At 39.5% G+C, this 25,351-nt stretch overlaps 1 protein-coding gene across 1 annotated transcript in view; it reads right to left on the bottom strand.

The window, feature by feature from the left end:
* Positions 1 to 25,351, bottom strand: part of cfap74 (cilia and flagella associated protein 74) — a 138,786-nt gene that overhangs the window by 21,500 nt on the left and 91,935 nt on the right. Inside the window, exons 26-32 of the mRNA XM_016285216.1 lie at positions 11,548 to 11,776; positions 10,130 to 10,258; positions 9,917 to 10,023; positions 9,692 to 9,823; positions 5,523 to 5,632; positions 5,379 to 5,434; positions 4,202 to 4,321 (exon numbers count right to left, since the gene is read on the bottom strand). Of these exons, the coding sequence (XP_016140702.1) occupies positions 4,202 to 4,321; positions 5,379 to 5,434; positions 5,523 to 5,632; positions 9,692 to 9,823; positions 9,917 to 10,023; positions 10,130 to 10,258; positions 11,548 to 11,776 (883 nt within the window). The remainder of the gene's footprint in view (positions 1 to 4,201; positions 4,322 to 5,378; positions 5,435 to 5,522; positions 5,633 to 9,691; positions 9,824 to 9,916; positions 10,024 to 10,129; positions 10,259 to 11,547; positions 11,777 to 25,351) is intronic.

Here is a 25,351-nt window from a genome sequence, read left to right as displayed (position 1 = left end):
GAAAAACTAAAAAGCAATTTATTTCATTTGTAGGCCTATCGTGATTTTTTTTATTTGTGCTATCATTAGTAATTTCTTTATTTGTTCTTATTTTATTATTAACTGTTTAGCCTCCTTGTCATTTTTTTATTCAATTCAAAGTTTTAAATCAAGCTATCTCGTGCAACTGCAACAAAATTAGTAATCTGTAAAATCAAAAATACACTGAGTGAGCAAAACTTTGTTTAATTACCATTATAACTAGCTATCTCACAATGTTTACATATGAATAAAAGCCTACATTAAAATCTGTCATATAAATTGGTCTCTTCATTAGAAATTAGCCTACTGATTGCCACCATTGATAGACACATTTTTTTTTATAATATTAAAAATATCTGTATGACATTATATTCTGCAGTTCTTCCCTGTTGTACCGAATATCTATACTTTTCAAATTATCACATCGAAGTTAGAAATTCAAATATTGTGACAAAATTAATTTTGTAGGGTGCCACAAATTTGTTAATTTCCAAAGGGTGTCGCCGCAACTAAAGAAAGGTTGGGAAACACTGATTTAGAAGATGAAAACCAAACAAAGTTAAGTCTGTTAAGTGTACTTCTAACATGTTTGGTTGGTAAAATAAATGTTGTAAATTCAAATCAGAGCGTCTTCCGTGTCTGGAATGGATGTATTCTTGAGTCTATAAGGTAACAATAATATAATAAGATAACCTTGTTTGAAATGGGTTTGGCTAAAAGAAAATTTTGGTTTCGTCTATACTACTAGGTACTTATACTATATTGACTGGGTTAAATAGAATTGCATTTCTAAAAAGAGACTAAAATACAATTTTCATTGACTAAAACTAGACTAAAATAGTCATGGTTAATACTGACTAAAATAAGACTAAAATGCTCAGACTTTTAGTTGACTAAAACTTGACTAGACTAGAAAGAGTATGAACGTGACTAAAACTAATAAAAACTAAAATGACAGCTTCACACAAAGACTAGACTAAAACTAAAATTAAAACAGGCCGCCAAAAACAACACTAGCTGTGTGTTGAGTTATTTTGAGGGGACAGCAAATGTACACTGTTATACAAGCTGTACACTCACTACTTTACATTGTAGCAAAGTGTCATTTCTTCAGTGCTGTCACATGAAAAGATATAAAATATTTACAAAAATGTGAGGGGTGTACTCACTTCTGTGAGATACTGTATTTAAAGGAATAGTTTGTGTAAAATTAAAATGTACTCATGTACATACTGTTCTTCATTAAAACAAATTTGCTGAAATTTGCCATTAATTCACTAGTTCACTATGGATCCTCTGCACTGAATGGATGCAGTCAGAATGAGAGTCCAAACAGCTTATCAAAACAACACATTAATTCCCAAGTGATTCCCCATGACTCTAGTCCATCAATTAAAAGTATTTTGAAGCAAAAAGCTGTGTGTTTGTAAGAAGATTATATCCATTATAAAGACAATTAACTTCAAACCATCGCTTCTGGCATAAATACAAGTACATAATCCATAATAACACCTCCTTCAGTGAAAAGTCCATCCCCTGTAGTCCTCTCTCATCAAAAACAATTAAGATGTTTGTTTAGAACTGTTTTTACTCATAAATGATGCTTTATCTACTGTATGCATATTTCTCTCCTTGTTCAGACAAGATGGTCATAACATTCATTTCACTGACTGCAATGGTTTGTAGCCTGTTTACTAAACAAGGCAAATTAGCACGAAAGCGCAATTCCAAAAATGCACTGATGGGAGTGGAAAGTTTTCTGGTTGATCTATTCACAATTTCATTTCCAAGAATAATTACATCAGTGCAGAAAGGAGGGACTGGTTGTGCTGTGGCTTGACTTGGTCAATGTATATGAGTCCATACCACATAAGTTGGTAGAGACTGAATCAGCGCCATATCCTCAGTAAGATCACGGTCCTCGTTCTGGGGTGTGTTTCCCGTACAACGACGTAACTCACTGATTAACCACCACAGTACAATGCATTGTTGTGGAAACTAACTAGCCAGTCACGACTAGCCAGTTCCCTGGACACAGTCACATCTCACTCCCTCCACTGTTAAAGTCTGCAGTGCGCCAACCACCGATAAGAGCTTACATGGATGAACTCACAATCCCAACATCTTCTGTTTCGGGCAGCGATGGATCCTTCAAGGACTGGAGAGGCTCATCAAGTGGGCAAGAATGAGCTTCAAGCCTGCCAAATCCAGAACACTTGTCCTGAAGAAAGACAAAGTCACAGACAAGCTCCGCTTTATGCTGGAGGGCACCCCAATTCCATTCATTAGTGAGAAGCCAGTGAAGAATCTCGGAAAGCTCTTTGACCACAGCCTCTGAGATACAGTTGCTATCCAGTCATATATCAGTGAGCTTGAGACATGTCTCAACAAGGTTGATAAATCTGGTCTGCTTGGAAAGTTCAAGTGCTGGATATACCAGCATGGCATCCTTCCACAGATTCTATGGCCTCTGCTGGTATATGAAGTTCTGATTACATCAGTAGAGCTAATGGAGAGGAAAGTTAGCAGCTGTCTCCATAGATGGCTCGGTCTACCTCGTAGCTTGAGTACCACAGCTCTGTATGGGAAAAATAACACCCTGCAGCTCCCTTTCAGCAGCATCACAGAGGAGTTCATGGTCTAGGTTAAGGCACTAGGTTAAGGCACAAGGCCATGGTGGGGGCAGTGGCTTGTGGAAGCGCAGGGCTTGGTAGTTTCCCAATGCCAAACTACAGCCAAGCATGGGGCTAGGAAAGGAGATACCTCGTGCAGAAGGAAGTTAGGGCGACAGTGGAGGAAATTCGCATAAGCAAGGTGGCAGGCATGAGGCAACAAAGGGCATGGATGAGATGGGAAGGTGCAATGGAATGGAGGCTCACGCGGTCTGATATCTGGCAAGCAGAGAACAATCCAAGTTGTTTATGATGTCTTACCAAGACCAGTGAACCTCCAGCTCTGGGGCAAGGTAGATACCCTTCCTGCTCCCTCTGCAGTGGAAAAGGGTCACTAGAGCACATCCTGAGCTGCTGCCCAAATGCTCTAGGGCAGGGATAGGCAAGTTCGGTCCTAGAGAGCCACAGTCCTGCAGAGTTCAGCTCCAACTCTAATCAAACACACCTGAACAAGCTAATCAATGTCTTCAGGATTACTAAGGCTATAGGCAGGGGAGTTTTTTTCAGGGTTGGAGCTGAACTCTGCAGGACTGTGGCTCTCTAGGACCGAACTTGCCTACCCCTGCTCTAGGGGATGGCCTCTACCGCTGGTGTCATGACTAGGATCTAAAGGCAGTAATGGAGAGAGTCTCCTTGGCCATTGCAAACAGTAAACACCATCACCGAGCTAGGAAGGAAATACGGTTTGTGAAAGAAGCAGAGCAGCCAACACCGCAGGTCAAAGCTCCAGCAGGTCTTCTTCATACAGCTTGTGGTTACCCTGTGGGGGTTGGATACAGTGGCTTTGCTGGCCGCTCCCTCTACAGAGCATTCACTGCGCTGGGGTTAAGTGGGCCCCAGAAGAGAGCAGCCATTAGACTTGCAACAGGGACTGCAGAAAGAGCTTCAAGATGGCTGTGGATAAAAAGGGGTGATCCGTGGCCAAATGCTGCTGGGTCGCAGGTCGGGGCTTGATCGCCCCTATGCCGGGTCACCTGGGTGAGGGTATATCATGTTGAAAGACCCAAAACTCCCGATGAACCCAGGAAACATCAATGATGTATCTTTCACCTAAACGTGCAACTTTTTTCTTCACAAAACATTAATTAATGGACTGGAGTCGTGTGAATTATTGTGATGCTTTTATCATGTATTTGGACTCTCATTCTGATGGCACTCATTCACTGCAGAGGATCCATTGTTGAGCAATGCTAAATTTCTCCAAATCTGTTCTGATGAAGAAAAACTCATCTATTCAGCAAATTTTCATTTTTGGGTGAACTATTCCTTTAAATACAGCATGTTTAATCAATATATTTACATCTATTTCTCTGTAACTATTAGCACACTGTCTAAAATTAAAGACTTCATCCAGCATCTACATTTACTTATCTCTACTTTATAATCAGCTGGTGTAGGTAGCAGAGCCTTAAATTTAGATGCTGAGAATAATATGAAACACTTTTTGCTATAATTTGTGTATGGGGGGCAGTAACTGTCTAACAGTGAAGCGGGGCAGCAGTGCTTACCTTCTTGGCCAGAGAGGGTGTAAATGCGATCAGGATCATGTGTGTATCTTCAGGACCGATGGAACGCATGGCATTCAGCACAGAAAATGGCCCAGTCACATCCAGCAGTGATGATGTCAGCTAAAAGTCAGGTTAAGACTGATAATTCTCAAACACCTTTTTTTTCCTTTTTTTTTTTTTTTTACAGTGAATACACTGAAAATTAAATTCTACAAGTTAACAGCAGAAATGTGATGCTTGTATTTTAGCTGTACATTTGTTTGAATTATAATTTTTGAAATGGGATTATTTTTGTAGGTCAATATATTACTGATGTAATTCCTGTGGGTAGGGTTTGTTCCATGCCAACAGTGCTTTAAGTGGTTTATCCTTACATGTATTGTGTGAAAGTTGTTTTCGACACTACATTATAAAGTTTATTGCCTAGACCATGTATTGATTTTGTTTTTAAAACTAAAGATGAGTTGAAACTATTTTCTTTCATAATCACCATCATGCCACAAATGTTGTTGATAGAGTTTAACTTTGAACCTAGAACATACCTATCATAAAAACAAAAATCATAGAATTACATAATACCTACCAGATAATTACTTAAATTTAGCATGAAATGGAAACTGTGACCATCTTTTCTGTCCTATTTTGACATACAGTATATGAGAGTGAAATGGAATTTTTGAATAAGAAAAACCGTGGGGCACATTAATGTTTTTGATTAATTACTATAAAAGGCACAAATAAATAAATATATAATGTGCATTTTATAATAAACACAGCAAAATTTCCAAAAAAGAAATGGTCATATCATGGTGACTTTGATATGATTTCATATTTTAGAGATTTGCTACTGCCAGTAATATACATGAAATGACCCGTAGCAGATCAAGATAGGTGGAGCTAGGGGAGGTAGAGGATTTCTGCAAGACTTGCTTACAGCAAACATTGACCCAAATTATTTAAATGTTGAGCAGCAAGCTCAGTGACTGTACATGGCAGCCACAAGCTGGAGAGAAAGAAGATGAACAATACAAGCCACTATATGTGCATGCTGCTGTTAGAAGTATATACTGTAAATATGCTGCTGCATCAATGGACATGATAATATGATAAAATGGTGATAAGGTTATGTAGAGAAGGACAATGTTACTGTACTTGGTAAAAGGATTGATAAAGATACCTTTACAGTCTCTGAAGAAATGTTCTGGATTACCAATTTTTTAAACACTTTCTGACCTACAAGGATAAAACAATTGCAAGTGAACTGGAAAGATAAAAGCAGAAACAGCAACAACAGTTAAGTAGATAGTCAAATGTTTATTACCTACTGCCACCTGATTAAAGTGGATGGTGTTGTGTCCACTGTCAGAGATGAGCAGTAATGCTGGTCTGATGGCTGGGCAGTGCAACTCCAGATAGAGTGTCTGATGTGTGCTGCACAAAAAGTTTGAGTTCAGTGAGCTCTGGGCTGTGACATTACTGCAACATACTACAACAAGAATGTTTGCTTTTTCCCATTCATCTCAAATGCTGTAGCTCCGTATGATGTACATTGTTCATTAGCCTTGGGAATCAACATCTTTTTAATCCAATCACCTGAGCCGTAAGTGCCATGTGACTGACTCTACAGTCACAAGAACATTATGTCATGAAAAAACTAATTGGCTGATTGACAACACTGATCATATGAACACAAACAGTCTCAAACCTTCAACCTGGCACCGTGAGTGACATCTGCACCAGCATCGCAATCTGTTACTGTTAAAGGTACCTGCCTCGCAAGCCGTCACCATTATATGCACCAGTCTCACAACCGGACACCGTTATAGGCCTGCTTCATGACACAACATTTATTTTAGTAATTCAACTCAAATTGTGAAACTCGTGTATTAAATAAATTCAATGCACACAGACTGAAGTAGTTTAAGTCTTTGGTTCTTTTAATTTTGATGATTTTGGCTCACATTTAACAAACTCCCACCCATTCACTATCTCAACAAATTAGAATACTTCATAAGACCAATAAAAAAAACATTTTTAGTGAATTGTTGGCCTTCTGGAAAGTATGTTCATTTACTGTACATGTACTCAATACTTGGTAGGGGCTCCTTTTGCATGAATTACTGCATCAATGCGGCGTGGCATGGAGGCAATCAGCCTGTGGCACTGCTCAGGTGTAATGGAAGCCCAGGTTGCTTTGAAACCGGCCTTCAGAATACACAGTGGACCAAAGTCCTCTTTTCAGATGAAAGTAAATTTTGCATTTCATTTGGAAATCAAGGTCCCAGAGTCTGGAGGAAGAGTGGAGAGGCACAGAAACCATGTTGCTTGAAGTCCAGTGTGAAGCTTCCACAGTCGGTGATGATTTGGGCTGCTAAATGAACTTTTCCACAACATTCTAATTTATTGAGATGCACCTGTATAACATTTTGAATATAGGAACATAGAATCTTTTAAAAATGAAATTGTACATTACAGGTGACATATTATGCCCCTTTTTACAATATGTAATATAAGTATCTGGTGTCCCCAGAATGTGTCTATGAAATTTCAGCTAAAAATGCCCCACAGATAATTTATTATATCATTTTGAAAATGCCTATTTTGAGTGGAAGCAGAAACACGCTGTTTTTCGGGCCTGTTTCTTTAAATGCAAATGAGCTGCTGCTCCCCGCCCCCTTTTCCAGAATAGAGCTGTGCCATTATAGCTCGTACCTGCTAAAAACATCTGTTTTGGTTCTGATTATCATGTTTATCGCGCTGAAATCATGCGTTTTAAACCATATTCGTTTAAACTTCTGATATACGGTTTTCTGAGCACAAACGGACAGAAAGCGGCTGTCACAGCATGCGAGTACTAAACTAAGTTCTCATTCACACACTATAATAAATAAGAAACAAATTGCATGTTTATTTTAGATCTGTGTGGCAGCAGCAATATACATTAAATAAATCAATAAATCCACTGCTGTCTTGTCTCCTCTGAGGCTGGGACTCTAAATAGTGTTCTGTGCTCGTCTGTGCAGCCAACAAAAGAACAGTTAACATGCTTTGCTCAATCTTTCGCCACGGCATTAGAGCTGGTACACCATTGTTGCTTGCGAAATCAAAATTACGGCGCTGTGGGTGGAAACTTACAGATCAAGAGGTAATAATATTATAAAGAGATCCCTTTGCCACGTCACCAAGGGAGCGAAATCAGACGCGCTTGTTTTTTCAGACGCTTGCAGAAAAAGGCTTACCAAAAAAAAGTTACTGGGTTAAACTTTTTCACGTTTCCTTGGTTGGTAGATGCACCGGGGACCTGACTATAGCACTTAAATCCAGGAAAAGTCATATTTCATGATACGTCACCTTTAAATCTGTAAATAAAAGTGGCCAGTAGGTGGCAGCAAGTTACTTGACATGTGAGTCATAGAATCATTCATTCAAACAATTCATTTAAACAGCTGATTCAGTCAGGAATGAAGCAAGTGAATGTCTTAAAAAATGGACCATTGAATTATTCACTCAAATGATTTGTTCAAATTGCGGATTCATTCATTAAGAGAAACAACTGCTGTGCCTTGGCTTTGTTTGGAACTATTTTTGTAAGTGGAAAAGAGAAAATACTTTTTTAAAATGTCTTACTCATTCAAAAATGAATTTCTTGATAATTGAACTGTTATATAAAATATCACATTTGCAATCATGCTGATATTCAGGAAAAATGCACTTTTGCTCATGTGATATTGCCATGATATAGGCTATTTAAACTACAAATAACAATAACTTTTCACATTAAAATACATGACAAAATATACAGATAATTTACAATTACGAGCAATATGAACATGAATATGAGTGGCAGGCACATAACGTTAAGTAGTGATGGTGATGGTCACAAGGCCGGTGGATAATAGCAACGGATCACCAGGCAGACACATAAGGAAAAAAATTCACCCCCTCTGTTTTTCCATAAGCAATGATCATTTCCAGTTCATGCCAATGGTGTCTGAATGTCAGTTTCGTCATGGAGGAAGCTCTAGAGCTTAGATTGGTCTCAACAAGCTTGGTTGAGAGACCAGAGTTTAGGAGTTGGTCCCACTCAGGGGCCAACCCCACAGCCTCCAAATCTTCACCCGGGGGTCTCAAATCATGCCCCCAAACTGTGACAGGAGGGCCCTCCTGTCTCTGATCTCCAGTTTCGCAGGGGGCTCAAGAGGCAACACCCTCCTTCTGCTTTTTGTGGTGCAAGGAGCTTGTAGATGGCTTGGGCTTCCTGGCAGCAGCCCCCAGGACTTGGGTTTGGCAAGGGATGAACCTCTGGAACACTGCTGCTTGTTTTTTTGGCCTGCTGAAACTTCTTGGTGACAAAATTGACTGCATTGCCAAAGAGGCCAGGAGGAAGGACTTGTCCCTTTCCCTAATGCCAGAGAGATTTAACTAGAGATGCCTCTTCATGGCCACCAATGCTGCCATAGAGCAGGCAATGGCACAGGCCGTCTCCTTGGTGGCCCAAATAAACAAATCTGTAGCCTGATGCCCCTTGCCTTTGTGGACAGAGAGTGGATACAAACCAAAAAAAATCTCACCTGTGTGATCCTGCCAGGGAGCATAACCCTATTTTAACACTCAGTCGACAAATTGGGGAGGGTGACAGCCTTATCTGTCAAGCTCAACCTTACAGACATACACAGAGGAGCATAGTTCTATTTTATTAACTATATATACAACTTCATCTGTCTGTTTCTAACTCTAAGGAAAACTGCCCAGGGAGCAAAGCCCTACTTAAACACCCAGTCAATGAATTGGGGATGGCGACAGCGCTATCTGTCAAGTTCAAGCTTATAGATATTCACAAGGCAGTATAGCCCTGCTTTAATGCCTAATTTAATAGATTCAGCTCTACTTGTAAAAATGATACCTGCCAGAAAGCACAGCCCTGCTTCAAATCCCAGTCAACGAATTGGGTAGGGTGACAGCATCCATCTGTCTAGGCTCAACCTTACAGATAAGCATAAATGAGCATAATCCTGCTCCAGGAAGCACAGCCCTGCTCCAAACCCCATTCAAAGTACTAGGAAGGGTAACATCTTACATCTGTTAAGGTGTCAAAGTTTCTTTAGAAAGAGAACTACAGTGTGCTCGTTGAATTGTAAAATATATGATCTGAGAAAAGCATTGATACATCCCTGATTCCCAATAGATGCAATCCAGTGACTTTGAGAGATTTTGAGTGTATGGGCAGCTTTACAGAGGGGCAATGGGTGCTATATAACCTTCTTTAATTGATAAATTGAAGATGTATCTCACTTGATTTTTCTGTTTATGAATGGTCACTTTTATGCATTCATAGATTTTGGTTGAAAATCTAATGATACACTTTTTACAGCACTACAGCATAAAAAATACTTTGTGAACCTTAAATTTCTTTTTGAACATCTGAAGAGGTTTTGAAGGAAAAAAACACTTTATATATCAGTCCCTCTCAAAATCTTATTCTCACGTCACCTGTATCTGGGCTCCTCTGATGTTTCCAGCACTAAGTCTGATGAAGAGTTGAAGCAGGATATGACATAGCGAACGTGACGCTCAGTAAAAGAGTGCAATAGTGAAGCCTTTACAGCCAAATATTCAAAAGAGCTGTGAAGAAACAATATAAACATAATCATATTTTCAACTGTCTCCTGACCCTTATGGCAATGTCATAAAACACAGACTGCTTGACCTGCGTACCCTGCCTGAATATCTGCTGGGCTTGGGGAATGGAAGGGGCTGCCATTTGCAGGCATCACTTTGCTGCCATGATCTTTTACCAAAAGCAATGGAGCCTCTATTTTGCTCTGTAAACGAATGAAGATAGCAGGGAAGTTACTGTTCAACACTTGTTAATGCTGTATGTTGTGTAAGAAGTGGCATGATTGTACTGGACATCGTGATGCTCCTTACTTTGGCATCAGGTTCTGTATGTTGGCAGTTGCTGGTGTCAGTATGAAATTCCTCTCTCCAGTGAAGAGCTTCTGCGTTGATGACGTCATCAGACAGTGTTGGGCTGAATGTAACCTGGACCAGACACTTCTGTGAAGGCACACAAATGAATGCTGAAATAAACAGAGCTGAGTCTATTTTCACTAAAAAAAATTCAAGGCAAACATATAAGGGAGATCCATTCCATTCATGCTGCCAAAAATCTGTAAGCATCCATTCTTTTGTTTATTTTCTCTATGTTGGTTTCAAACATCTAGTTCATTAACTATTTTGGGTAAATTAAAATCAATTAATTAAATAAAATCAATCAAATAAATATGATAAAATCATAAAAACTGCACTGACAAATTAACAAAAGGAAAAACACTGTTCACTATATGATGTAGGATTTGAAAGGTTTCTTTGTGTGTGTGTGTGTGTGTGTCATGTTTTAGAAAACTGAAACATATTTTAAATTTTTTACACTTCACTAATTACAGTACTTTTTGTTTAAAATGTAAATGATCTGTTCTATTTGAATGAATATAGTTTAAAATGTAATTTATGTGATGTCAAAGCTGGATTTTTAACAGCCATTACTCAACATGATTCTTCAGAAATCATGTCAGTTTACATATGTAATCAAAGAGGGCACAATTAGACATTAGGTGCGTCCCTAATCGCGCACGTATGCACTATTCTATGACGTTCTGTAGTATAAATAGTGCGAGTAGTGCGTTCACACTGAATATTCCAAAAAGAAAAAGTGCACTTTAAATACCCGGATGATGCACTTAAATAACCAAAAAAATGAAGTGTGGAATGTTGGACACTTCATGCAATCTACTGTCGCAGCTTTAATTACATAGCGCAGGGTGAGGGGCTACCAGACTCTGATTATAAATGACAAAATAACCATTTATAATTCATACACTACATGATTGAGAGCATAGTGCATAAGTACATAGTGTATAAGTGCATAGTGTATAGTGCGTCATTTGGGACACAGCTATTATGATGTTGATGCTATGGGAACGCTGACATTTTAAATCGTAATATCATCACAATATCATTGTTTATTGTATTTTCAAATGAAGGCATCCGTAAACAGAGACATTAAGTCTTAATTATTCTAACTTTTGATATAATTATTATAACGTTTGATCAGTAGTGTACTTACCTAATTTAGTGTTCAGTGAACTGTAAGAAACTTTTCCAAGTGAAATAATATTTAAATATTTTTGTGTCCAAATATTAAGGTATATGTCTATATTAATATGACTATCAAAAATAAACCTTCTATGAGAAATATTCACTGTAGCAAAATGTGACAGCAAGCTCTGATCTCGCCTAACAGGATAATAAAGCAGATTGTAAACTGCAGAAGTCATTAGCAATACCTGTCCAGGTAGAACTCTTCCTGAAGTAGGTGTGATGGTGATGTCAGAGTTTTCCGGAACAGAGAAGGTGAAGAGCCGGGCTGCAGCCTCAGGCCCTGTGCTGATATTCTCCACATACAATACTGCAGTGGTCCGGTCTCCCACCGCTGTCCCTCCAAACTCAACCAAACAATCAGAGAGTTTCAAGGAAGGTTGGATGGCAGTCGCATGACAAGATAACAGGAAGTCTCTGAGTCAAGAATAGAAAGCATAAGTTAGAAGACTGAAAAATATTATCAATAAATTTAAGCAAAATCAAGTAATCAGAAATAATCATGCAGAACAGACATTCTGCAGAAGAGTATAACCAAACAGGATACAGGACCAGGCCTAGCAACAGCTGATAATGCCAAGAAAAAACAGATGTGACCAGGCAGATCAAAGACCTTCTGACGAAATAAATCAAACATTTAGGGCTATATAACCTGGTTCCTTGACAAGGAAACAAGACACTGCGTCATGGTGTTTACACTACGATAAAGCATGCAGGTGTGACTGGCATCCGAAGCACGTGTAGAGACAAGCCAATGATCATTGGCAGACGGTAGTCCTATGACGTCACATGGAGCGCCTGTGCGTAAAAAGGGGTGCCTTACAACACACGTAATAAAAGTTCACTTCAAGAATAAACAATGTGGTGTTGATTAGTTTGAAATTTGGTATTCAAAAACAACAACAAAACAAAAAAACAAGCTAACAGAAAGAGTGGAAACTATGTGAGTGGTGCCCCATTTAGAAAGAGGCAACTGAAAGCAACCCTTCCACAGGGGAGTGTATAACCTTACTTTAAAGCCTAGGGAAGAGTAATAATAGGGGAGAGTGATGAAAAAGACATGCTCTCGCTATCTGCCATCATAGCTCTTACTAAAGAAGGATGCCCTGTCAGCCATACTACTCCATGGACCAATAGGGGAAAAGGCAGACTAAATGTCAATAGTATCACTCCAGCATAGTGCTGGAGGGGCAGGTGAAGGGAGCAGGACGTCCACAGACATACAAACCGCCCTCCTATCCCCAATTTTTACTTCAACATCTAGCCATCAGGAGAAAACAAAGTATTTTGCCACTGAGTATAGAAATGTGCAAGCGTGCATCATCCTCCAGTTTACACTGAAGGACAGCTAAGCTTTACCACCCCTACGAGGAGCATATTAACACAGATTCTAATTCTCAACAGGTTCAAGCACTGCTCTCAGTGCACACAACATTCTATTAACCCACCCATTCCCCATGAATCTTCAAGAAATATGCAAACAAAATAACCACGTTTACCCCAACACTTCTCAGCTGATATGCTGGAGGCGGACTGATGAGAAATGGTATTTTGTAACACTTATTAATATTGATATAAACACCACATTGTCTCATCAATTCCTATTGCTCATGGCCAACTGCTTAACACCTCCAGTGGTACTGGAGGCAGAGTATCTAAAAAGAACAAAGCGGTTGCACTACAACCACTCCTTCAATAGTTATCTCTCAGCAGTCATTACTGCGTGAAACCTCCAAGTGTGATGGAGTGAGGACAACCAACAAAGCAAAGGGGTTGCATCATCTCACAACGACCACTCCTTCTGTAAAGCGGTTATGTCAGACATCTCCAGCTATACTGGAGGGAGGGCAACTGAAAAGCAAAGGGGGTCACATCATCTCACCATGTTCACTCACTGCAAAAGTTAATCTGTTCAACTGATCAGGAGGAGGGTGACCATGAGCCACAGAAACCCTGGGACCAATACTTGCTGCCTGGAACCTCCAGCTGTGCCTGAGGGAGGGCAGCTGAGAACAAAAGGGGGTTGCATCATCTCACCTCAACTGGAGGGACTTGCTGGAGGGAGGACAAAGAGAGTGTCAACCGCAGTGCCATAAAGTCCAGAGAGAGTGACCATGGTATCAAGGAGTTTTTGCTTTTCATTTCAACATGCACTTAATTCACTTGATGATGTGTGATATAGGCACTATTTTATGTGCACAGGCACTCCATGTGACATCAAAGGACTGCCATCTGCCAAGGATCATTGGCTTGTTACTACACGTCACACCTTGAGACACTTCCATAGCATCAAAACCATGACGCCGCATTAAATTTCCCTCAAAGAGGACCATATACAAACCCAGATACACCTCTTAGCTAGGCACAACACCCAATTCTGGTCTTGCATTCTCTACCAATCAGCTGATAACATGAATCAGGTCTGTTAGATGAGAGAGTCATACAAAATGTGTACTGCTGGGGGGACTCCAAGACACATTTGGGAAACACTGGACTAGAACTGGTGTTTCAAGCATGTGTGCATACACGCCAACTTCTGATTGGCTATGGCAACAGAATGATGTCACTGTTGTGGCAGGGTATAAAAGAGCACCTGAAAAACACATCATCAGCTCTTTTGTCTTCAGGAAGCCGCATGTCTGAATGTGCTGTGTGGAAAGATATTGTTTGCTTTTGTTTGCCTGATTTTGTAGCCTGAACTACAACATCGTGGCTCTGATCCCATGTTCGCAGAGGCAGCGTGCAGAGTATGGTCACAGTTGAGGCAGAGCAGGTGGGGTTTCAAACCCTCTCGCTCTCACCACCATGGGTGTAATGAAGGCCAACTAGTAAGAGCTGTGTGGGTAAAACTTACTCTTCTGGCCTCAAAAGGTACTATGACTGATGCTAGAGGCTGCCGTCTTTACCGACTTTGTTAATGTGCCCGCCTCCCATGCCAGGGATGCTGGTTTGAATCCTGATAAGAGTAGGATGAAGTAGAACCGGAGGTGTTACACATGGGTAAACATGCTCAGTATATCATCCAGACCATGTTACCTTTTTTTTTTTTTTACATCGATTTTTGTTACATCGATTAACTGGCTTAATTTGACTCATGAAAAACAACCCGCGGCAACAGTGATAAAATAGCCCAATTCCACAGGGAAACCGCTGACTTGGCAACACTAGTAATGTCTACAACAGACACGAGCGCTGTCATGGCGCGTCCACAACAGCTTTAGGTTGTCTAATTTGGCACGGTCTCTGCTGCACTAATAGTAGTAAGCCATTCCTCTCTGTATACATATCCTTACAAGTACAATTTTAGCTGTATTATTTGTGTCCTCTTCAAAAATTGCTCTTGAGAAATGTTATGCCCCCCCCCCCCCCCTACTGTTAGACGAAATGTATGCCCCTGCTCCCTATGCTTCTCACTCCTCCAGCTTAAAAAAAAAAAACGTTTAATGACTGTTGTAGAGATTGGATCTCCTGTAGCATACACAAAGCTTGACACAACGCTCTCTGCATCACTGTGGAGCTAGGAGATTAAAGAATATGATTATATCTGAGTATGGAGGTTGTGTCTCATTTCCGCTTATGTAGCTCTCTCCGGTACTGGGAGTGCAAAGGTTGTAACAATATGCTCCCTCTGTAATCACATGAGACACAAGTAGTGTTATTGCCCACTCCACTCTTCTGTATCAGCACTTTCATATGTGCTACAAGGGAACCCAGGTTTCGGAGGGATAATGGCAGTTATGCCCATCCTTTCTGTTCTGTGCGATGTAGATGGGCTGTTACAGAAGAATTCGCTCAGTTATGTAATTGTTAATGCAAAGATGACATTGTTTGAGATGTCTTTGTTATGGGCTATGGTTAGGGGTAAGGGTAGGGGTAGGGTTAGGTCAAATAATGTCATATTTGCATTAAAAATGACATAACTGAGCGAATGACACTTAATGACAGTTGTCATAAACATATCATGTCATGATTATGAAGGTGCCATGTCAGTCTTATGCACACCCCTTCAAGTAAAGTGTAACCGATTAACTTTTTCCTGGTAATTTAATGACTTTATTCTCAACATTTTATCTTGAAATTTTTTCTCGAAATTTAATGTTTAATCTGAACAATTTATTTCATAATTTTTCTTGAAATTTACAAAGTTTAATCTCGTTTTATAATGACTTTAATCTCAAGATGGTTTTATTTTTTTATTGTTGCTTGGCCCTAATCCTCTTCCATATGACTCTGAATGGATCCGTAGTAGTTTATATGCAGTCCTTTGGCATCTCCCTGTGGTCTTGTTTGGTATGGCAGGTCAACTTCTGCTTATTTATTACTGTATAATTGAGCTTTACGAACGTTTAAGTTGTATGGAATATCTGCAGTGACATTTTTGCAAAGTATGTTTGCAAAAAAAAACATGGAATGTTTAAATCTATCTTGAATTTGTTTTGTTTAAATGTAATTACATGTAATTGAAAAGTAATAACTAGAATACAAAGGTTTTAGAGAATAGAAAAGGTTTGTCTTGCAGTATTGATTTGGAGATGAGGGGGTCTTGGAGTAAAAAAGGTTGCGGACCACTGCTTTACGTAAATGCAGGCCCAGTTCTATGGGGGTACAAAGAATTGAACATTGTTTTTTTTTATATATTAAAAAGTTAATAATTAAATTAATGCAATATAAAGAAACATCCCAACAAGCTTTTTTATTTATTTATTTTATATGTATTTTATTATTTATTTATTTTTCACTTGGTAGATTTCTGTGAGTTTCTCATTTGAAAAGTAGATCCCCTACACAAAAAAGTGTGAGCACCCCTGACTTACAGAATAAGGGGCAGTTACAGAAAAGCTAGAGTGAGCATGACCAACATTAGTGAGAGAGAAGAGGAGAGTGGGCATTACTGCCCATCCAGTATGGACCTGGACGTGATAGTGTGGACGTAGGATAGAACCAGAGTCAGAAATGAACTCTTCCATAAAGGGGCGATATTTGCCCCCTGGAATTGATTTCCAGGGGCCTTTTTTTATTCATAAGAACAACTTTTATCATTTCCTTATTAATTGTATCTATGTTGTCCTTAATGTCAAATACTTGAACAAGTTTAACTAATTTTAACCAATTATTTCAACCAACCAGAAAACTATAAACTGTTACCAATAACAACAAACTCTTTAAAATTGTACATAAATTATACATAAAAAAAGGAACTCAATCAAAATGAAAAGAACATGAAATCATTATTGTTGATTATTGCTTCAGATACTGCAATAATGATTATAATTGTCGATTAATAGAAAACACATGTAGAAATGTTTTTGTGTTTGGGGAAATGTCTTGTCATATTTTGGCTACACATACAAATGTGTCAGTCCATGACATTAGACTAGTCTAGTGCAATTTATGCAAAAACTCCTGCTATAATAATCACTGATTATAACTCCTGTTATAATCATCACTTTTCTGCATTTCTTTGTTTATGATGAGATATTATTTGCAAGTACGCTGAACTCAGAAATGTGTGTTTAGTTATAAAAAACAATGTTTAAAAAGCAATCCGATGCAACGTACATGAATCTAAATGCAATTCCATGAATTTACACTTTTCTAAGGCTGCTCCCCTATTAGTTGACTAAACAATATTTGATAAGAAAAGGCTTAGTTGGTTAGTCAGTTAGTCGCAGAAAAAAGAAAAAGAAAAACTGTTTGACATTTTAAAGAGTTTCTGTAATGTGGAAGTTTTTGTGATTACCATTGTGCTGAAGAGTAGACCACCCGTTCATCGCTGCTTGCAGCTTTAATTATGTTTGTATTTGTTTCTCTGTCTTTTGCCACGGGATTAACATCCCGTGGTAACTAGGATTTACACAAGCTTCAGTCTGGATCCAGAACACCTGAGAAGAGATGATGCAACTCCTCAGAGGACCTCAGATGATGCCAACCCTGAAACAACATCCAGAACTACCACATTTTGCTATAAGTTTGATTGCATCATATAATAATTGCTGTTAATATTGTTCATCGTCTGTTTTATTACGTCTTATATTGATTTTTCCGTACTGCTGGTTCGTCTGGTCAGAGGAGAACTGGCCCCCCGACTGAGCTTGGTTTCTCCCAAGGTTTTTTCTCCATTCTGTCACCGATGGAGTTTTGGTTCCTTGCCGCTGTTGCCTCTGGCTTGCTTAGTTGGGGACACTTCATTTCCAGCGATATCGTTGACATAATTGCAAAGATATTATTTAAACTGAGCTGGATGTTGACATCACTGAATTCAATGATGAACTGTCTTTAACTGAAAAATGAGTGTTTACTATTGTCACTTTGCATTATTGACACTATTTTCCTAATTAATGCTGTTCAGTTGCTTTTTGTCACAATCTGTATTGTTAAAAGCGCTATATAAATAAAGGTGACTTGACTTGACATGAATGTAAAAACTACAATGATTCTAAGCAATGACTGCACTAATGCCAGTGACAAGTAACATCTTGTTCATTAAATCTACATGCCAAATAAGTGGCAAACATTTTGCATTTATTACGATTGCTGTGAATTAGTGATGGGAAGTTCAGATCATTTTAATGAAATAGATCTTTAAATCTCATTCAGCAAAATGAACAAATCCTTTTTCAAGTCATTTTGTTCATTTCATTATGTTAATATTCAAATTCCGCAACACATCTATTTACGCAAACACTGATCACATTAGGGTAAATGTACCTATTAAGCTAACCAAAATCTACATTGAGACATTTTTAGTGCACAAGATATTGGTTTCAGTACAAAAAGTTATGTTGTAATAAAATTATGTAAGTTATGTAATAAAATATTAATCTCTCACACAAAAATATTTTATTTTAGTTTCAGTTTTGATGTTAATATTTATTCTGTTGAACTTGACAGTATTTTCTCTCTTGTCATTTCATAGGGAGCTTCAAAGAAGACAGAGAAAGCCAGAATCTCATGTCAGCACACAAGCTAAACATTTGAGAGACATTCAAAGAGGTACAGCCCATGCTTCTTATCGGTTCTGATTACCCCCATCTTATCACACCAATGATAAGTACTCAAGGCCCCGTTGGGCAGTCCTGTTCCATTCAGTACCAGTTTGGGCTGGGCCATCCAGGGTCCAACTACATTCCTAGGCCAGCCATTGGAGACTACCTGTCTGAACATCTCGCTCTCCCACACAAGATCAGTCTCATCATGTTGAAAAACTATGGCAAGTAAACATACTTCCCTTTCAGCCTGTGAAAGACATGACACGATCCAAGCAGGACAGAGATGCTCTCACAATGCTGGAAACAAAAACAAAGAGAGTTGAGCTGGATGGAGTCTTGCATGCAGGTCCAGAGTCAGCCATGGCTCTTCTAAGGGCCACTGAGCGCCATTTGAATAGTAATTCAGAGCTAGCAGAGGTATATGCGACAGGCAGAATATGCGATGAAACTCACTCCTGAAGAGGCTAAGGGTGAATCATGGTTTATTCCCCACCATCTTGTACATCACAATAACAAATCCCGGGTTGTGTTCAACTGCTCTTATCAGTAATGCCAAGCTTCTCTGAATGACCAATTACTCCCAGGACCTACATTGGGTCCATCCTTGCTGGGAGTTCTCCTCAGATTCCGACAATATCCTGTGGCCATCAGTGGAGACATTCGTTCAATGTTTCACCAAGTGCGCCTCCTTCCAGAAAATCAGCCTTTGCTGCGCTTCTTGTGGAGAGATCTGGAAAAGGAGAGGAGTCCTGACATCTATAAGTGGTACGTTCTTCCATTTGGCACCACATGTAGCCCATGCTGTGCCATCTACGCCCTCCAGTGTCATGTCATGGACCATCACGATGGCAATAAAGAGGTAGTAGATTCAGTGTTAAAATCCTTCTATGTGGATAATTGTGTGCAGTCCCTTTCTTCAACCGATGAGGCCAAACAGCTCATACACAAAATTAGTGTGTTACTATCAGCTGGAGGGTTCGAAATAAGGCAGTGGGTCAGTAACTACCCAGAGGTAATCGCTCATCTACCAACTGAGGCACGATCGGAAAGCTGTGAGCTATGGCTGACTGTAATCAAAACAGACCCACAATAGTCTACACTCGGGCTCTCTTGGCACTGCACCTCTGACAAGCTTGGCTATCGTAATCGCCCGCTATCAACTGAGGAGCCCACCATGCGAAACATTTAGAGTGCTAGCCTCGCAATATAACCCTTTTGGTTATATTTTGCCTTATACCACCCGAGCTAAGATCCTTGTTCAAGCTCTGTGGATCAGCAAAAGAGGCTGGGATGACTGCATTGCAAAGAAGATGCTCGACAAATGGCAAGAGTGGACCAATGAACTGCAGTATCTTCCCACTGTACTGTAACCATGCCAAGGTGATATTTCCCAATCTGTCCAGAACCTGACAAAGACTAAATCGAATTGCATGTGTTCTGTGATGCCTCTGAGCGGGCTTATGGTTCAGTGGCATATCTGCTCCTCCAAGACGAGAAGGGAAGGATCCATACCTCATTTATTATGGCCAGATCCTGTGTTGCACCCTAAAAGCAACTATCAATGCTGACCAATTCCGAGAAATGGAGATATGTGGACTCTGAACTAAATCCTGCTGATGATATTACAAGAGGCAAATCTCTCTATGAGCTCTATCACGTTTGTCAGTGGAATCAGGGCCCTCACTTCCTCCAGCAGTCACCAGAACACTGGCCAACACAACCTACCTCATCCTCCACCGATGAGAATGATTTAAGAAAGTCATTCTTCTGTGCTCATGTGGCTGTCCTTCAGTCTTCACTACCAGATCCATAGCAGCACACCACATGGGCAGACTTAGTCCAAGCCACTTACCAGTCTGTACACGTCGCAGTAGAACCCCCAATGTTAGCAGCACAACACATTGATACTGAACTGCTTCTTCTGAGACAAGCCCAGCAGGATAGCTTCCCTGATGAAGTCCACTCTCTTCAGAATGGCAAAGTCATACATACTAGCAGTAGGTTAAGTACTCTGTCACCTGAATATGATCAAGCCTTGGGAATTATTAGAGTCGGAGGTCATCTTCGTAAGGCTGAGAAACTTGAAGTTGATACCTTACATCCTATTGTACTGGCACCTGATCACCCCATCACTAAACTGATAATACAAGACTATGACAACCGACTACCTCATCCCGGTCCTGAATGTGTTGATTGCTTCGGACCATTAACAGTAAAGATAGGCAGAAGTATGGACTCTTTTCTCATGGCTTTACGTCGCTTCGTTGCACGACGAGGCAAACCCTTCGAATTAATCTCTGACCAGGGCACAAATTTCAGAGGTGGGAATCGGGAACTCCAAGAAACATTCTCTGCACTTGAGCCAGCAATCAAAGAAAAACCGAGTGAAAGGAGTATTTCCTTTCAGTTTAACCCTCCACATGCCCCTCATTTTGGTGGAGCCTGGGAGCGTGAAATCCGCTCTAATAAATCCTGTCTAGTCCTGAAGGATCAGATTGTGTCTGACGAAGTCCTGTCTTGTTGAGGTCGAAGGAATACTAAACTCTAAACCACTTGGCTATGTATCATCAGAGATATCTGACACCGACCCAGTCACTCCAAATCTTTTGCTGATGGGGCGGCGGGATGCCTTCCTCCCTCAAGTGGTTTATGGCACAAGAGAACTGCTTGGGAAGAGCAAACGGCGACATAGCCGATGCAGTTCGAGTGGCGCCCTCGACAGTAGACTCGGTTTCCAATAATTACTTATGCCACTCGAACTGCTCCATCACTGCTGGAGTTAATTGTGTTACCAGAGGTGCCCACTGACACCAGTGATACATAACCTCAGAGAACAGGGACTTTTATTTGATTTATAATTTTCTTAGCAAATTAGGGGGCGACTGTATAAAATCCCTGTTGAACTCTTATTTTGAAGTACTCAATGACATCACATGTGGGCGGAGTCAGGGACATGCCCAGATAAGTTCGGTCCACAGAATGTTCTGCCGCTGCATCGAGACCGATCATAGTTTGTTTTGATGTGTGTGCGTTCTTGAAAACGTAAAGTTACATTGTTAGGAAATATGTACCTGTATGTGTGTAGACTTATGTATGCATATTTGATGTTATATTGTTGGTTTAACTTGATATTTAGGCATGTTCTGAGAGTTCGATCGATAGATCTGTACAAATACATGGTTAAGATCTATGTTTACTGCAAATACATGATACTGATATGGATTTTTAAAGCTTGTTCAAATTAGTTGGTTAAAATGAGCAACAACAACAACAAAAAAATCTTTTTTTTTACATAACTTATTTCCATTATGTTCAGTCCACTTAAATGTTTAAAACGTACTAATTTTGTGTTTGGGATTGCATGGGATTGCATTAAGAGGTAAACATGACAAAAATGTCATTTTAAGTGTTTTTAATTAAAGAAAATTACATATTAGAGTTGTTATACATGTAATGGTGAGTAAGTTTGGAGATTTTAAAGAGGTTTGAAGAAAAAGTTTTGAGGTTACCACTGTGCAGAAGAGTTGCTCTTTATTTGAATGTGGCAATTAACATTTTTATTTTTAAACCTTTATTTGAATATAGCAACATGATATCGTGCTTTACAATATTTCTATGAATAAATCACTGACAGAGACCCATCCCCTATCAGGCAATTACCGTGGCTATAGTGAGTAAGCTTGTTGACATCATCCATAGCAACGAGATAAACCCGTCTTTCTCTTAGTTTCCTTAGTAAAAGTTGGTCTCAGCAGTTTTGTGAATAGGTTTTAAGAGGAAACTGTTGCCTTAGAACATTTACTGCTATTTAGGAGAACTCTTAGTGGTAAGAAAAACGTTTTGTGAATACAGCCCCAGAACTCTAGTTTAGTTTGGACTGTTGGCCACTAGATGGGGCCATCAGAGTTAAAGACATGTGTTCTTATCTTTAAGTATTCTTATCTGTCACAAACACACACACAAATGTTCCATGAAGGTATCATGATGTTTAAATCTAGCTCTAGTGACCAGGGCTTTTTTCCCCCCAAACATTAACCTGTTCAAATGTAGGAAACAGGGAGTAATTATTTTTTACATCTACAAATGATCTCCAGTCTTTCTATAAAATGCATGAATATATATATTTTTTAGATTTGTCCAGCCAAATATATTTTAATAGCACTTTTCATAATATATACATAATACATTGTTTCAAAGCAGCTTTACTGAAAATCATCATATTAATGTATATTTCTTGTAATCTTATCCAACTTCATATAAATAGTTATGGGCAATATAGCTAGCGACATTTTGTGTAAAAAAAAAAAAAAAAAAAAATTCAGCAGTGTAGAGGCAGTTGACTTGTTCACAGAGAATTAAGGAGACCAGATTTCTAAAATGAAGACAATTTTTGTTTTATATGTGAACTATAGTACATAATACTCTGTCATACCACTCTGCTACCATAAATTGCAGTTTCAGACTGCAGTGTTAATGTCACAACAGTCCAATGTCACAACGCTCTGTCTAATACAATCTTGTTGAAGACACAGTCATGCACAGCAGACCAGCAGCAAATGTCACCAAACCCTATCGTATGCCCTCAGAGCACTTGGAATATACAGCACAAGTCACACGGGATCACTTTTTTTAAAGTTCCAAGCTGATTCATTTGTCAAAAAAATAAATAAAAAACATTTTGTTGTCTGAAAAAGTTCATACAGCATTAGAACAACACCAGGCCTAGTAAATAATGAATAAAATGGTAAATAATTAATTTTTTGGGTAAACTTCATTTAAGGAAAGAAGATTGATAATATAATCCAACCAGGGATTGCTACATAGGGCTAGGCAGGCATCTAGTGGCTACACAATGGTATTACAGACAATAAATTGTGCAAATTTTTTATCTTAGGCACAATATGTAAGTTTTCACCGCTAGATGGTGTATTCAAAACAAACAAAGAAACAAAGGCATAGTTTGATGACGCGGTGACTGAGTGTGAAATCATGGGAGTTGTTGTCTTCATCTCCACAGCCGATGCAATCCGACGGGACTCGGGCAGAAATCATGTTTATGGATGAGCTAATGTATTAAAGATTTATTAACGTCGTAGTATGAAGCAGAGTGAGGCAGAAAGCCATTTAAATGCAAAATGAGGCCACTGAACGAGCATGACACACGGCTCGAAAGCAGCAGAGCTTTTATTATGCCACAGTCGACTGCTTCAGCTCCTTCCGGGGTAAAACAGCGCTGTTTTAGCATACTTGATACATTTGAAAGTTCTGTTATAATGCTACTCTGTGCGGTCGTCACCTGTCTAATAAAATGCATAACATATAAAAGTGTCTTTGGTGTTTCTGTTTTCTACAAAACAAAACCAAAAATCTAGGGTGTATGACGTCACTGGCAAGCGACGCAATGACCAGGGACGAACCACTATTTAAATGGCTATTTCTCTGGATTTAAACATTCTTCAAAACATTTGGGATAATGCAAGTACACAAGTCAGCAAAATATATAACACTGTTCTAGTGATTTTTGGATAATTTAATAAAAAATCTTACATATTGTGCCTTTAACAGTCAATTTACAAATAATGCATTCAGTGTGGAACTCACAATGTGCTGAATCTCCACAAATTAGTGTCATTACTGTGACAACCAATTTGAATGTGACAAGAAACTGGTGTCTGAAAAGAAATGATATACAAATATATATATATATACAGTGGGGCAAAAAAGTATTTAGTCAGCCACCAATTGTGCAAGTTCTCCCACTTAAAAAGATGAGAGAGGCCTGTAATTTTCATCATAGGTATACCTCAACTATCCTCAACTATAAAAATCCAGAAAATCACATTGTAGGATTTTTAAAGAATTAATTGGTAAATTCCTCGGTAAAATAAGTATTTGGTCACCTACAAACAAGCAAGATTTCTGGCTCTCACAGACCTGTAACTTCTTCTTTAAGAGGCTCCTCTGTCCTCCACTCGTTACCTGTATTAATGGCATCTGTTTGAACTCGTTATCAGTATAAAAGACACCTGTCCACAACCTCAAACAGTCACACTCCAAACTCCACCATGGCCAAGACCAAAGAGATGTCAAAGGACACCAGAAACAAAATTGTAGACCTGCACCAGGCTGGGAAGACTAGGTAAGCAGCTTGGTGTGAAGAAATCAACTGTGGGAGCAATTATTAGAAAATAGAAGACATACAAGACCACTGATAATCTCCCTCGATCTGGGGCTCCACGCAAGATCTCACCCCGTGGGGTCAAAATGATCACAAGAACTGAGCAAAAATCCCAGAACCACACGGGAGGACCTAGTGAATGACCTGCAGAGAGCTGGGACCAAAGTAACAAAGGCTACCATCAGTAACACACTGCGCCGCCAGGGACTCAAATCCTGCAGTGCCAGACGTGTCCCCCTGCTTAAGCCAGTACATGTCCAGGCCCGTCTGAAGTTTGCTAGAGAGCATTTGGATGATCCAGAAGAGAATTGGGAGAATGTCATATGGTCAGATGAAACCAAAATAGAACTTTTTGGTAAAAACTCAACTTGTCATGTTTGGAGGAGAAAGAATGCTGAGTTGCATCCAAAGAACACCATACCTACTGTGAAGCATGGGGGTGGAAACATCATGCTTTGGGGCTGTTTTTCTGCAAAGGGACCAGAACGACTGATCCGTGTAAACGAAAGAATGAATGGGGCCATGTATCATGAGATTTTGAGTGAAAACCTCCTTCCATCAGCAAGGGCATTGAAGATGAAACATGGCTGGGTCTTTCAGCATGACAATGATCCAAAACACACCGCCCGGGCAACGAAGGAGTGGCTTCATAAGAAGCATTTCAAGGTCCTGGAGTGGCCTAGCCAGTCTCCAGATCTCAACCCCATAGAAAATCTTTGGAGGGAGTTGAAAATCCATGTTGCCCAGCGACAGCCCCAAAACATTACTGCTCTAGAGGAGATCTGCATGGAGGAATGGGCCAAAATACCAACAACAGTGTGTGAA

The sequence above is a fragment of the Sinocyclocheilus grahami genome, unplaced genomic scaffold (genome assembly GCF_001515645.1).
Source record: "Sinocyclocheilus grahami isolate Dianchi unplaced genomic scaffold, SAMN03320097.WGS_v1.1 scaffold194.1, whole genome shotgun sequence".
Lineage (NCBI taxonomy): Eukaryota > Metazoa > Chordata > Actinopteri > Cypriniformes > Cyprinidae > Sinocyclocheilus > Sinocyclocheilus grahami.
The sequence above is the reverse complement of the archived record's forward strand: the minus strand, read 5'-3'. Positions and strand labels throughout refer to the sequence as shown.